The sequence below is a fragment of the Episyrphus balteatus genome, chromosome 4 (assembly GCF_945859705.1).
Source record: "Episyrphus balteatus chromosome 4, idEpiBalt1.1, whole genome shotgun sequence".
NCBI lineage: Eukaryota > Metazoa > Arthropoda > Insecta > Diptera > Syrphidae > Episyrphus > Episyrphus balteatus.
Genome location: NC_079137.1, coordinates 77437620 through 77454088, shown reverse-complemented (window position 1 = coordinate 77454088; position 16469 = coordinate 77437620). Strand labels below are relative to the sequence as shown.

Below are 16469 nucleotides of genomic sequence, written 5' to 3'. Positions count from 1 at the left end.
TTTCAATAAAAAAATTAATTTTTTTAAATGAGTTTTCATAATTTTTTAATTATTTTGATATCAAGATTTCCTAAACGATTTTATGGGAGCGTTTTTGTTGAAATCATTTAAGTCGAATCAGAAATCAAAAAATGGTTTTATAAAAATGTCTGTTAATTATTTCTAAGAAAATATTATTTTAATCAAAATCGGGAGAGACATTTTAATTTTATTTTAAATGATTTTGAAATTGTATGATCTTTTACACAACTTTTAACATTTCCTTAAAAGTTTTGAAACTAATTTGGGTTGGGGTTCTTTACTCTTCCATATGTTGTTCTTTATTCGAAAACATGGTGTAGCAACCTGACAAACAGAAGCTGGAACTAAATAATTGACGAACATTTAAAAAAAACTAATACGTAGTCTAGAGGCGAAACGAAAATTTTCGTACAAAACCAGCACAATGAAATCGCAAACGAAAATTTTGCTTTTCGTTGCACAATACGCAGCATAGGTAACGAAATTCTTACCTGTGCTGGAATATATAGAGATTTTTCAATCGTTTGTCACTCCCACTTATTTGTACAGGTAATTTTTCTTGCAGCAAAAGTTTTTGAAGTGAAAACTTCTTTAGTATCGTAGTGATTTGAAACAAGATGAAACGAAAACGCGACACGACTTCAACTTTTTATAACTTTTTTGTTTTAATAGATGGATGAATGAAATTTGTACTGTAGATAGGTAATTAAATAAATTATAAATGTACAAAATTTCAATTAATTTCATATTCAAAATTCGGAGATAACGGTAAAAAGATGTTCTTTTCCAACACACGTTATATCTTTTGATCTAGTGCACATATAAATTTGATTTAACTTTAATACGCATGCTGATAACATAACCTTTTATTTGATATATCACACAAAACTTTACGTGCTCTACAAGTTACACAATCTTAAATTGAAAAAAAATTAAAAATACCTCAAAACACCTGTGGAGATCTGTTGGCAATGACCAGCTACCAGTGTAGGAAGTACCGTAATCTCAGTCTGGAAATTCGACATGGTTGACTTTAAAAAATTCTAACTTCTCTTGTAGACATCTTTGAAATAAGATTTATGTATCTTTATACAAGGTGAAACAATAAGCTTTCACATGGTATAAAATTTTTTATAGGTTGTTAAACAAAAAAATTGAATTAATAGCATGAGAACATAAAAATAAATGTTTTTTTTGCTTTTTTTGATGAAATTTGATCGAGTTCAAAAAATTCTAGCTCTTTTTGTAGATGGCTCATAGACTTGATCGATATATATATTTTGAGCTAAGACAATAAGCTTTCAGATGGTGTAGGTTGTTATAGGTTGTTAGGGAAGAAAATGGATTTAATAGCGTGAGAAGACAAAAATACGTGTTTTTTTCGCTTTTTTTGATGGAAATTGATCGAGTTAAAAAAATTCTAGGTCTTTTTGTAGATGTCTGATAGACCTGATCGATATATATATTTTGAGTTTAGACAATAAGCTTTCAGATGATATAAAATTTATATAGGTTGTCATATAAAAAACATGGATTTGAAGGTGATAGAATAAAAATAGGTAGATTTTTTCTATTTTTTTTTTTTGCAAGAAAAATGATTTTTTAAGGTTTCACTTCTACCACGTGTGAATTGCACACATGATTTTTTTGACTTTGGAGACTTAGAAAAATGTTCGTTTTGCTTCAGAAGCGTATTTAATTTCCAGCCACTGTTTTCTTGTTTTCCGTACAAAGTATTTAAAATATTGAATACAAAAATCAGAGAATGTTCAAATACGGGACAATCACGTCACAAATTACAAAATACGGGACACTTATACGTCCCGGGTTTCTTAAATAAAAACCCGGGACAAGCTGTAGAAATACGGGACAGTCCCGGGTAAACCGGGACGGATGGTCACCGTATCTATAGGGCAAGTATTGGTTTCGTGTCGAAAAAAATTTTTGAGATTTTAATCAAAACCAACATTACGATGATGGAGAATTCCAAAAAAGTGAGTCTCGCAATTCCGTTCGTGCGTCTGTGCGTCTGTACGTCCATCTGTACACATTTCCACAGCCTAAACGGGTGGACGGATTTTCTTCAAATTTGGTACAGATGATTTTTATGGAATTCTGAAAGTTGGTTTTTTTTGTTTTTTTATATCTCGCTTAGAAAGTGTACCTCCCATACAAATTTTTCAATGCAAACCAAATAACTCAAAAACGGCTCTAACGATTTTGATTAAACTTTGCAGACGTAATATTTGAAGCAATTGCAATAAAACTGCATTTTTAGTTTTTCTCAAAAAAGTCAAAAAAGTGTACCTCCCATACAAATTTTTCAAAATTTTGTCCTAAATGTCGGCTCTTCTCCAACATCAACAAAATTTCTTTAAATTTATATAGAGGCAGCTCTTAAAATCTACAAGTAAACCAACATAAAAGTGTTTTAAACTGCAAGAGCAAGTACGTGCGACCCCAGTCGTGCATTTTATTTTTTATTCCATGACTGTTGAGTCTTATCTACATTATGTTCTTAAAAATCTTAGGAACAGTAAATAAGTGTGTAGAGCGTTGAGAAAATCGTAAAAGATTTATTTCATTCCAAATAGTTAATTTTTATTAGATTTCCCTAATAAAAAACATAAACTTCGACGAACTCACACGTATTTCTTTTTGAGGAAGAACTTAAAAGCTTTTCACATAAATTTAAAGTTTTTTAAAAAGAAAAAAAAAATAAACAAGAAATAAGTAATAATTAATATGCAGTTCTAAAATTTTGAATTGTGAAGGTAAAAGTTAAAATTTTCAATTTTTTTTTTATATTTTTGTATGCACAAAACTGTTGCATGTTTAAAGAAGAGCGAAAAATAAGCTTATCTCGCTTTCAAAGGTCTTAAAAAAAAAACAACAAATATACCAAATTCATAACTTTTTTGCAGTAAATTATCACAAAGGAGTTTCTTGTTTAAGAAAACTGCTTCTTGGGAGGAGTTGACATAGTCTCCAAGATTATCACTATCATGAGAAAATGCATGTTCCTTGTCAGCTCGAAGTATTATAAATTCATGTCTTTATTCAACATTATAATTTCTAAAGGTCGGTGAATGGCCAACAAAGGTCGACTAGTTTAACTTTTTTTCATCGATATCATTTTTGTATTTATAAATGCATACATCTTCAAAGCTACGGTCACTGAGGTGTATGAGTAATACATATATATATATATATTTTTTTTTTTTTCAATTTAACAAATGAATGGCTAATACAAAATGTTCGACCGTGACTTAGACATCTAGTTCAGATTTTGAATTCACACATTTCTTAGATAAGGGCAGTTTTCTGTTGTTTGCTTTGACCTACTAGAGCTGCCTGACTTGTTTTTTGTATGCGTATAGGTAGGCATCAAAAAAACAACACTGTCGCACGTTCTTGCTCTTAGAGTAAAAGTTGCTTTGAATTGTAAGGCCATCAAGATAAACAACAATCGTAATTGATTCAATATTCATGCTTTAATGATCTTCTTTTAAAGATTGAACTTGGTAGCTTAAATGTTTTCTGCCACTTATCTTAAAAAATACTAAATATGACTAACATCGAGTTAAAGGACTGAAGCCCATGATAGACTAATCTTGAATTTTCTCCTTTGCTTAGAGAGAATTTTATTCAACCATTATCTTAAAAAAAAAAACCTGCCAATCTGTCAAAAAATTACTATCAAAACGTAAAAACAATAAATAAGTTCATATTTGATTAGTTCAATAAAAGCTTCAAACTTTTAAAAATATATTTAAAGTGTTCCTAGAAAGAATTTTTATATCAAATATTTATCGAAATTTTAACATCTGAATACACAAAAACAAAATAACAGCTTTTTAAGTAATTTTTATGCTAACAAAAAAAAATATTTATAGCAAACAAAATCGCTTTTTCATCTTTATATCATGTTTATATAAACGGACTGAATTTTTTCCCAGACTTTTTTTTTTTTGAATATTAATACTTTAAGAACCTCAAACATAATTCTAAAAAGTCTAGGAAAAAAGCAATAAATATCAATTTTGTCACACCCGTAACGAATATTTTTTTTTGTTTTTTTATTATTCTGGAACGGATACCGAAGATTAATATTTTTATAAACATTTGAAAAATATTTCACATAATGATTTGCGGGAAAAATAAGGAATTTTGATTTCTCATTCGAAAATTGTGTTTTTCAAGGTCACACCAAAACTCAACTTTGAATATTCAAACAAATTCAAGTTATTTGCAATTAATGGTAAATGTTGTTATAAGGACACCCCATGTATTTTTCTCTTAACTCAATTCTATCAATTTTAATATTGATTCAATAATTTGTCACACCCGCAACAATAAAAAAAAAAAACGCAAATGTATAACAAAAAATTACCGATTTTTCTTCTCAAATGCTTATTATTATTTCTAAGAAAACAATTACAAACTACCAACTGCTGTTTTTAATCAGCAAACAATAAAATTAACAATAAAACGTATCAATCATACGAGTACATATATCAAAAAGCGAAAACAATCAAACAAAATTAAATACTAATTTTTATTTTTTTGACGAATTAAAAAAGCTTCAACCTTTCCAATAATCTATTGCGCGTCACTCAAAACCATCTAAAGTTCACGTTGATACATTATCAATCATGACTCGCCGCCGGTATCAATTATTTTATAACAAAAAAATTGATATTTCAAATAAATGTAAACTACATTATTTAGCAAAATAATTGATGAACGTGTGTGGGCTGTGTATCAAACATCTTAATCAAATCACACCTGTTGAGCGGTGGTGGCGTTGATGAGTGTGACACACGAGTACAGATTAAAAATGTAGCATTCAAGTCACAAGCCCTCTTCTCCATAAGTGCAAAAAAAAGCGCTTAACTTTATGTAGGCAGCAGTCAAGACACACTTGCTAAAACTTATTCAGCTTATTTCATAAAGCGACCTCAATCGAGAAGGTGGTATCGCTTGCTGCCACACAAGTTGCTCTCCGAGTCTCACATTAACACACATTTTGAGGCAATAGTGAAGTGATCCGTAATTATGACCGGTGTTAGGAATAGTGCTACAACAGCGACGTCTCCAACGACAACAACTACTTCCAATGTTGACTCGGAAGATTTTAGTTTAGATGCAATTCTAGTTCGAATTGGACAATTCGGAAAGTTCCAATTAATCAATTACCTCTTAATATGTATTCCTATGCTATTCAATGCAATTTTTTCGGTAACATACGTTTTTACCGCGAGTACAGTGGTTCATAGGTGCGATTTAAATTTTGTACTACCTCAATTTTTGTGATCTTCAATCTTTTCCCTTTTGGATAGATGTCGTGTACCAGAATGTGATGGACCTGAAAGTTCCTATTTAGAACCATGGACAGACTTTTCAATCCCTCTTAAGACAGGAGGTGATTTGGAGAGTTGTAATCGCTATATGGCCTACAATCGCAGTCTTGCAGCTGATTTCTGTCTAGCTGAGAATTTCAATCGAAGCCTTGAAGAGAAATGTGGTACTGATTTAATATTTCGTGATAAAGAATTGACCATTTCGAATGACGTAAGAACTGATCAAAGTGTAAAGATTTCCTAAAAATAGATTGATAATCTTTATAGTTTGGTATTTATTGCTCGGACGAATGGAAACTATCGATGGTTGGAACGGTCAATAATATTGGACAGTTTATTGGAATACCATTGGGTGGATTTTTTGCAGACAGGTGAGAAAGAAAAATAAGAAATTGATGGGAGAAATCGATTCCGGTTAACTTCCTTTTTACAAGTTCAAAAAACCGGCCGTTTATATTTAGTGTCGCGAATGTTAACTAATTTTATGTAAATTTACAAATTGCTTTCCAATTTTTGTTTCCGTTAATTAACTTTGAGGAATTTTGATTTTTTTTTTTTTTTCAAAACAAGATGTTTAAGTTTTTTTGTTGATATAATTGAACAAAAGTGAATTGTATGGCGATAGATAATTTAACAGGTAATTTAACTTATAGAATTTGTCTGTTTTTTTTTGATGAAGATATATGGGATAATTACTGTCATATTGTAAACCAAATCAATTGTTATACAAACACGTCCCGGTGTGAATGAAAGTGAATATTGTACACCAGTGTTCAAAAATATGTTTTAGTCAAGATTATAAGCTTGAAAACTGTATGCAAATGCTGAAATCATTAAAAAAAGTGGAAAACAGATCCTGTGAAAAATGCGAAACAAAGTGAAATAATTATTATTTAACTTGTGGAATGTAATGGTTTTGATAACATTTGTAAATATAATTTGCGTCTTAAAGCTTTTTGCATGAAAAGTTATTGTGCATTTGACAAAAATAAAACATTAATTTAGTAAAAACTTGGTGTCAAATTTTTACTTTAAGTTTCACAACTTTTATATCCAAGTAATTGAAAAATAAAAAACTTTCTATTTCCTTGATATTTCAAATGCGTTCTACAATGAAAGATTGAGAGTGCGTTATATGAAAAATTAGAATTCTCTTATAAAACAACTTCAATTGAAAATAGGTAGGTAGGTAGTTTAGTACTGTGGAATATACATCTGAATATTTGACGCATACCACTTTTCATTGAATATTTCATTGTAAATTGAACCTTGAAGTGAAAAGAACGTTCGTTGACATTCCATAGAAACTAACTATTTGTATTATATCCTATCGTAAGTGAGTTTTTTTATTTCATAGACAATATTGATTTAAGAAATATCATAAATCAACTCGAAAAGAAATAAACCAATGTGTTAATCAACACAATCCACTGAAATTTTAGAGCATTTCCCCATGCAACAGTATAGTGGCCTACCCATTTAGGTAAGAATTACAAATCTATTTTCTTTGGATTCTCGAAAAATAAATCCAAGGTGCCCCTTGCCGAAAAAAAAATCATTTTTTGAAATTCCTCCAAACCCATTGATTGAGACTTAAATGAAAGGACTCTTTAAGCTTTAGTCGTGAAATAACCCAAAAGTTGCTTTGAGGTGTGGTTGCTTATTTGCAGTAGGTATAAGTTTTTTTTCTTATTTTTTATTTTACTTTTGTCAATTGGACATAATCAATGAAATAATGCTATAAATTGCAAAATTTTGTATTTGAAGGGAAAGATTTTGCAGGTTTTTAATAAAGCAGGGAGAAAGCATTCAAAAAATTTTAACCCTCTGTCGACACACGGGTGCGAAATTGGCAGGACAAAAATTAAAAGTGGTCACAAAAAAGTGTCTTTATAAGGGTGAAAACAAATTTTTTTGAATTGTGAATACAATATTCGAATTCCTCATCAAATTCTACATCAATTTCATATATGATTCTCTAAAAAATTGTGAGATCGAAAAAAGTTCTAGCGACATGAATAAGTATAAAATAAATTCGCAAAAATGAGGTGTGCCTACAGAGGGTTAAGGAGAATTTTTGATGAAAGGGTGTTTTTTTGAGGGGTTGAGTTATGTGTGAGAAAGGTATCATAACAGCTTACATAAATTTTGTTATTTTTTTTTTTTCAAACTTGGTGAAAGTGTCTATGAGATTATATTATGTTTTTTTTTTTTTTTTAGTGAAAAAAAATAGTGAAAACTTTTAATTTGGGATAGAAAGCAAAACTAAAGAGTTTTCATAAAAAACAGTTAGGTGAAAGAGTGTTTTTTTTCGTTTTGTATGTCATTAGATTTAGCAGCAACAAATACCTCAAAAACATGTGTCATATGATGATATTCGACAAACAATTTTTTCACTATATTTTTTACCTTCACCCCCTCCCTCTTGTCCGCGAAAAACACCCTTCCGTCTTGATCCAAAAACAAACTTTTTGCCAAGTTTTATGAGTGTAGCTAAGTAACAACTTTTGAAATTTGAAAATTTTATCATCACAGATTTTTTTTTAAGTTTGTTGATCAGTTACAGTGAAAAATTTCTTAAAATTTTAAGCTTCAAGATAAATTTTCAAAAACTGGCATTTCGGACTATAAATTAAACTATGGTAGGTATTTTAAGCCATGAACTGTATCTAAATACAAACTTTATTAAACTTAACCTTAACTTTGCCTTTTCAATTCTATTTTTGTTTTTACACAGTACTGTAATAACACTGCAGGAAGTCTTATAATTAAGAGGTATACCTACATTCGTAAGCTCTGATCTAACTGCTGACTAAACTGACACTGGACCAATGTCAATGTTAGTTATGCTTCTGGGAATATCTACATAACACATATTGTTTCCTCGAGTAGCTCATTATTTTGTTTGAAAACAATAGCAATGCACAAATAGCTCGTATATAGCTGTAGTAGCTTGATTTCGATCGAAATGCTTTTGTATTATTCTTGAGCAACTTTTGCTTTATTTTGAGATAATAGAATGACTTAGATGCAACTGAGAGCTAAAAATAACAAAATAATAGGCGGGTCAAAAGAGCACATAATTTAAAACAACAACAGAAAAACCGTTATACAGTGGGAGTATGATTATTTTAAATTAGTTTTTTATTATTAATTAGTTCTGTTTTATTTTAATGAGGTTTAAAACAGCTCATCTTCTTAGTACAAAATGATGTATGAAAAATTACGGAATAGTAATTATGATATGAATAGCTGATAATTTTTTTAAAAATACTGTAAGCTGGCTTTTTCAAACGTATTTGACGTTTTTTTCCTAATGCATGTTCACCTGTTCAATCATAACTTCTAAATTGCTTATCGTATTTCGACAAATGAGTTATCATTAAGAGCGTCTTGCTTGTCCGGTGGTTATAATACTATGTAACTTTACATTACATTAAATGTGTTGCCCTCTAGCGGCAAAAGTAATGAACTAATTTTTTTTTTATTTACAGCGACTCCAATCAAAAAAATTCTAACTTAGATTTTTATTTTTAGATATGGCCGCCGAACTATGCTGGCAGTGGGAGGTTTTCTAAGTGCTTTGATGGGTATACTACGATCCTTTTCAACAAACTACTACATGTTCCTGACATTTGAGTTCCTCGATAATCTTTGTGGAAGCACCCTTTATGCAACTGTCTTCATTCTCGCGCTAGAATTAGTTGGCCCAAAGGTACGAGTTCCCGCCTGTTCTCTTATTACCATATTCTATGCCATTGGTGAAGTGTTACTTGCAGTTGTGGCTAAGTATTTCCCCAATTGGCGAACTATCCTACAAATACTTTACATTCCGGCATTGGGACACATTGCTTTCCTATGGATTCTTCCAGAAAGTGTTCGATGGTTGCTATCGCAAGGTGAAGAAGAAAAAGCCAAAAAGGTTCTACAAAAAGTCGCGAAAGTTAACAAACGGAAGCTATCTGATCATAGTATAGATAAACTTCTTTTGGAGAATAAGTTCAAATTAGCCCAAGCTGATGAGGGAAGGTTTCCGATTAAAGAAGCTTTTAAAACACTTTTCTGGAGGATAACAAATTGTGCTTTATGTTGGTTCACACATGTTTTGGTTTACTATGGACTGAGTTTGAATGCTGTATCACTTGGCGGGAATAAATATGATAATTTCATTTATATATCGCTGATTGAGATTCCAGGATTTTTAATACCATTTTTAACAATGGATCGATATGGCAGGAGATATTCATTATTTGGATATTTAGTGATATGTGGAATTTGTATTGGAGCTACTATATTTATTCCAAGTGGTAAGTTTTAAAAAATCAGTGATTTCGTTAAAGTTTAAAAACATATATTTTTAAGGCATGTATGGTCTCAATTTGACATTGTTCCTTCTTGGAAAGTTGGCAATTACTGCATCATTTCAAGTTTTATACTTTTACACGTCGGAAATATTTCCCACAAATGTTCGGAATAGTTTACTGTCGTTTTGTTCGATGTTTGGACGAATTGGATCAATGGTGGCGCCACAAACACCACTTATGGTAGGTTGAAGTTTTAATGCGTTTTGAACTTTGAGGTTTTAAAATTTATTTTATACAGGCAAAGTATTATGAACCATCACCAGCGATACTATTCTCGGTATGTGCTCTAGTATCAGGTTTCATGGCACTTATGTTCCCTGAAACAACTGATGTGATATTACCAACAACAATGCTTGAAGCCGAAGGAATTGGCCAAAAGAAAAAAGCTAAAGAAGCTGAAACAGGGAATTTGTAGTTTTAAGATTAGTTATTTTTTCTCATATAAATTATAATTGTTTAGTTACAATATCCTCATATATAAATCTAATCATCACAATAAGATTCTAAAATAAGCTTATTTATATGTTTTAAGTTTAGATTTAAGGTAAAAATTATTTTAAAATAGTGATAGTAAATTTAAAATTATTGTATAAAAACTTTCTTTTTATTTTTTACTAATCAACGCTGATACAAGCAAAGAACTTTGAAATGCGAAAATGACAACAAAGAGATATTTTCATTTCCTGGTATTTTTTGATAGAATTTCAATAATAATTGATTTAATGTGGTATAAGCTTAACATTCCAAAAAACATATTGATTCTGTAAAGATAGACCTTTAGACAAACTCCATACTTTTGATTTTTGACAAAATTCTGTGGGGTCAAAATACTGTAAGACCATAATTCTGTTCGTCATTATACTGCAAATACAAAATTCTGTACGTCAAAATACTGTATGAACAAAATACTGACTTGCAAAATTCTGTTTTGTAAAATTCTGTACGGCAAAATACTGTATTTTCAATACAGTATTTTTAAAGAAATTTCCTTTGATAAAAAAAACACTAAATACTAGCTCTAAATATAATTATTGACAGTAAAGTTGTAATTTTATACAAAAATAATTATTAAAGTAAAAAAGTAAATCAATTCTAGGAACACAAATCAAATTTTTTTTAAACATACAAAATACATTTTACAAAAAAAATTTCATAATCAATATAAATTTCATTTTTTTTCAATCCGTTTTAGGTATGCAACGTGGTTTAATTCAGTTTGTTTTTTTTTTTAAATAAGTGTAGTTTTGTTTTCTCTCTCTTTTTTCCGTAGCTCCTAATAAAGTACCTAGTTTGCCTCTTTATAAAGTTGATCTCTTAGAAATTCATAGTAAACCCTCTTTTAAATATATCTGCATTTCAAAATTCTGTAAAAATGCTGTAAAAAATATCGTTTTGATAATGTAAAAAAGTGCGCTCGCACTTTTTTACAGCATTTTTACAGAATTTTGAAATACAAAATTTTGAAATACAGTATTTTGACCAACCAGAATTTTGCTATACAGAATTTTGACTTTCAGAATTTTGTTCGTACAGCATTTTGCACATACAGAATTTTGACATACAGTATATTGGCATACAGTATTTTGAATACAGAATTTTGCAACATACAGAATTTCGACCCCAACCCTTTTTACCGCAAGATATTGCAAAAAATAATACATATTATATTGCTTTCGTAATCGCCATAGTTTAAAAATAATATTAGTTCTTAAACTAGGTATTATTTAAGCATTTTGTTGGAGGTAAAAAATTATAGGACCAAATAAAAAAAAAATTACAAATTTAAGCGAATTTTAAAATGACCGTATAATTGTTAAAAATATAGTCGCCCATGCGAATTGCAAGCTTAAAGTCTCTACTTTATTAGTAGGTAATGTTTTACATATATTCTTTGATAACAGTTTTTTTTTTCAAAATTTTTAATTACCTAAATTTTTTGAAATACCTTTGGGTAATAATATCATTTGCCCTAGGCGATACAGGCTATTAGTTTTTTGAAAACCTCATATTTTTCATGAAACTAAACTCTAGTTGCAAAAATGTAAAAAAAGAGAGATTTAATGAGCTTCTTAAACCCAGAATCTTGACCCTGAAATATTTTCTTTTTTTATAAAATGTCAAGAGGCACGATTGTGACCAGCAAAGTTATCGTTATCGCAAAAGCTTCTAATTTTGCACATTCATGGGGGGTTATAATATCTCAGTGTTTTTGTGTCATATTTAATTTCAACACACGATAACCTGGCTCCTTCTTGTTTACACTTTTTTTTCATACATTCATTTCATACATACAAGAATTAACGTATGAGTTTTCAAACAGTTCATCTGCTTTAGAGACAATTTATTTTTTGGTTTTTTAGCGTCAGTCAAAGTCAGTCATTGCATCCTGAGAAGTGTGAAAACGTGTTGATCTAGCACACAAAAAAACCGTGTATTTTCGAAGGGTTCCTATGTAAAGCAACAAGTTTAGGTTTCATACAGACACTTTTTTTCGTAAATTGTTTTAATTATTTTTCAAAAAAAAAAAAATGTTGCGCATACGCCACAGTGACCACTGGACTTTGAAAATAAAAATAATATTAAAAAATTGCTTTTTTTTCTCGTATTTCGTTTATCTACACGATGTAGAAAGTTAGTCATCCGAACTCTTTTTATGGATTTTCGGAGCACTATTGCTTTGTCATCCTGCTTACAATTCTGAAACAACAAACAGAATAAAATTTAAAAAAATGAAAGGATGATAAAGAAATATAGTATGGTAAGCTTTTAGTGATTCTGTTTTTTTTTTTTTTTTTTTTAAGTTCGATTATAAAGTCGGGTTCAAAAATACGAGGACGTTCCAAATCCAGGTACCGAATAGTTGAATTATAGTTACCCCTCACATTGGGTGATAAGCATAAAAAAGGTAAATGCTTTTACTTGAAAAATTGTAAAGCACGAACTTTTTCTATCCACATCATTTTGTGAACTAAACTAGTTACATAATGTAGGTATGTATTAATTCTCTTTTATAAGTAGGTAGTAGGTACCCATATACTATTTCTTATGCATGGACCATTTTTTGAGAAAGTTTGTAAAGTTTAACTATTCAGGCTTAGGATTTGGAACGTACCTATTTTCCAAATGTTGATATATTTTTAAGAACATTTAGCTTTTTCTTCTTTTTTCGGTTGTGATGACTTTGAATGAGATCAAAACTCTTACAATTTACTATTTCACTTTCGGCTTCACAAGTGGGGTTCGACGAAGAGTTTAGTATAAATGCAAGTGTTAAAAATTATAACAAACATTTCAAATAAACTAAGCAACGCAAGAAAGTTTCCGCCAGTTTTGTATACAAAAAAAGCTTTTAAAGCTTGGTAAAAACACATGTTATTAGGTTTTTAGCTAACCTTCGTAAAATTGAGATTATCTTACTTTATGACAATACAAATGCACTAGCTTACGCATACCTGGATATAAATTTTAGACTTAGGACACAAGTACACATCTATAAGGAAAACGAAAAACAAAACTCTAAGACAATACAAAGCTTTCAAAGGCTTCCTTAAGATCTTGTGGTTATATCAAAGAAAAAGATTTTAAAGTGTAGCTACCTCAACAGCTTTTCAAAAAATCCTCCCTTAATCATCATGTTAGAATACATTTTAATCATTCATTGTTAAAGTATTGATAAATGGTCAATTTTATCAATCAATACTTACCTTTTATTTTTGACATGACAGAACACAAATACAAAATTAATCTAAATTCCAAAAGCGTTATTGTGGATATCTTGATTATAAAATGTTTACAATGAATTAAATACTACTACAACAACTTTAAAAGTTGGATCACGCAATTTTGTATTTTATTTTTGTATACTTAATAATTATAAGGCTTTAGTTAACTTTTAGCAGAGTGCTAACAGACTGTCGGTTAGTAGTAAGTATTATTCGAACAATGACTGAGCTTGAAAACGGTTGTGCAAATGAAAGCGGCAAGGACGCTACACCTCCACCGCCGCCGCAGTCAGATCAATTCGGTTTAGACGCGATATTAGTTCGTATTGGTGAATTTGGAAAATTCCAAATGCGTAATTATGCACTCATCATTCCGCCAGTGATATTTAATGCCTATTTAATGTGTTCGTATATATTTCTAACAAGTTCTGTAGTTCATAGGTAAGAATGAATTTTGTAACAAAAAGTGAAGTCTTGAGATTCAAAAAAAAAAAAATTGTCTTCAGATGCCGAATTCCTGAATGTGATGGATCAACAAATATTTACCAACAACCTTGGATGGATTTTTCCATTCCTCAAACTTCCGCAGGAGATTTGGATAAATGCCATCGTTATATTCCTTATAACCGAACTAATTCTGATAAATGTTTTGCTGAAAATTTTAACAAAAATTCCCAAGAAAACTGCGGGACAGACTTTATATTTCGTGATAACGAACTTACCATATCAAATGACGTATGTAAACGCACAAGATCTATCGATCTTGATAATGTCATTCATATTATTGAATGATAAGTAATTAAGTTGTTAATCTAAAAATAATTTCCACTTAATATTTTTAATTATTACAGTTCAATATTTATTGCTCAGATGATTGGAAACTTTCGATGGTTGGGACGATAAATATTGCTGGACAATTTATTGGTTCTCCTTTGGGGGGTTATTTTTCTGACAGGTACCGGTTAAAGTCATATCTTAACGACTTCTTTTTTTTTTTAAATATATTTAAAATTTTAAAAATTAAACTTTTTGTTTTATTTAAAATTATATTTATTTTATTTTTAATTTTAAGAAAAAGATCACAACATTATTTAAATTTATTTACTTAAATAATGTTGTGATATTTTTCTTAAATTTAAAAATTAAATAAATATAATTAAAAAAAGAAAAACAAAAAGTTTAAGTTTTTAAATTTAATATTTAAAATTTAAAAAATTAAACTTTTTTTTTATTTAAAATTATATTTATTTTATTTTTAAATTTAAGAAAAAGTTCACAACATTATTTAAATTTATTTACTTAAATAATGTTGTGATCTTTTTCTTAAATTTAAAAATTAAATAAATGCAATTTTAAATTACAGAAAAAGGTTATTTTTTTTTAAATTTTAAATATATTTTTAAAATTTTTATTTTATTAAAACACTTATATATCAATTAACGACTTCAATTCAAGCCCGTTTCTACTATTTCTAGATATGGCCGTCGAACATTGGTTGCATTTGGAGGGACGATGAGTGCAATTTTGGGATTAGTTCGATCCTTTTCACCAAATTACTACATGTTTCTAACTTTTGGATTTCTTGAAAATGTTTGTAGTGCTGTTATGTATGCAACACTTTTTATTATTGGAGCTGAATTATTTGGTCAAAAAGCAAGAGTTCTTAGTAATTCGATATTACCAATGTTTTATAGTGTTGGTGAAATTCTCCTAGCTATTATTGCTAAAAGTACACATAATTGGCGTTGGATTTTAAGAATCGGTTATGCACCAGCTTTAGCTCATTTGGCTTTGTTATGGTTTCTACCGGAGAGTGTTCGTTGGCTTTTATCGCGTGGTGAAGAAGAAAAAGCTGCTGATATTCTTCGACAAGCTGCTAAAACTAATAAACGAAAATTGTCAGATGTTACAATTCAAAAATTGATATTGGAAAATCGGTACAAGTTGGAAGAAGTGAATGCGACAGAGTTTCCTATTACACAAGCTTTTAAAATGTTTCCTTGGAGAATTGTGAATTGTGCATTGTGTTGGTTTTCAAATGTTTTAGTCTATCACGGGCTTAATTTGAATTCACAACTTTTGGGTGGAAATAAGTACGACAGTTTTATGTATTTGGCATTGGTGGAAATTCCAGCGTATATGATACTTTATTTTACAATAAATCGATTAGGAAGACGATTTTCATTGTTTGGGTATCTTTTGATTTGTGGAATTTGTTTGGGAGCTACGATTTTTGTTCCAAAAGGTTTGTTTGAGTCTTATTTATTTTGAAAGTTTCTAAAAAATTCATTTTTTTTTTGCAGAGTCATATGCTCTCCAGTTATCAATGTTTTTGGTAGGGAAGATGGCCATTACGATATCATTTCAAGTTTTGTATTTTTACACTTCTGAAATATTTCCAACAAATATTCGTAATAGAATGTTATCATTGTGTTCAATGCTTGGGCGAATTGGTTCAATGGTTGCACCACAAACTGTACTTTTGGTAAGAAGAAAGATTTTTCTGTACTAAAACAATTTTATTTATTTATCAATTTTTTTGTTTGAAGGCAAAATTCAACAAATCTGCACCAGTGATACTTTTTTCATGTTTTGCTTTATTGTCAGCCTTTACGGCATTATTGTTCCCTGAAACGACTGATGCTGCTTTACCTTCAACAATGAACGAAGCTAAAGGAATTGGTGATAAAAATAAGGAAGTGAAGCCAAAAAGTTAAATATAGAAATTTGGGGGTAAAAGCTGTCGAATATACACATTAGTTAATTATATCTTATAAGTAAAACACCGAAACGATATTTTAAGAAATAAAGTTTGTATTTGGAATAAGTTATTTTTTTTTTATTCAAAAAGGAAGAGGAAATATTTTTGATGAAAGGCTGTTTTTTATGGATTGAATTACGTGTGAAAAAAAATGTCATTTGTTATAAAAACTAAGAATCTAAAGGGTTTAACAAAAACTTCTTGAGTCAAAGGGTGTTTTTCTTAAGAAAAATGTTTA

General features: G+C 29.6%; 2 protein-coding genes across 2 annotated transcripts; both read left to right on the top strand.

Annotated features, from left to right (window-relative positions):
- The first annotated feature begins 4817 nt into the window (after positions 1-4817).
- Positions 4818-10328, top strand: LOC129918838 (solute carrier family 22 member 3-like). The gene is made up of 6 exons (XM_055999582.1): positions 4818-5300; positions 5364-5595; positions 5652-5755; positions 8922-9691; positions 9747-9928; positions 9987-10328. The coding sequence occupies exons 1-6, from the start codon at positions 5080-5082 to the stop codon at positions 10161-10163; spliced, it is 1686 nt and encodes a 561-aa protein (XP_055855557.1). The 5' UTR covers positions 4818-5079; the 3' UTR covers positions 10164-10328.
- A 3300-nt stretch (positions 10329-13628) lies between these two features.
- On the top strand, positions 13629-16297 carry LOC129918548 (organic cation transporter protein-like). The gene is made up of 6 exons (XM_055999153.1): positions 13629-13911; positions 13977-14205; positions 14322-14425; positions 14946-15715; positions 15774-15955; positions 16020-16297. Exons 1-6 carry the CDS (start codon positions 13691-13693, stop codon positions 16185-16187), a joined length of 1674 nt encoding a protein of 557 aa, XP_055855128.1. The 5' UTR covers positions 13629-13690; the 3' UTR covers positions 16188-16297.
- The last annotated feature ends 172 nt before the right edge of the window (positions 16298-16469 follow it).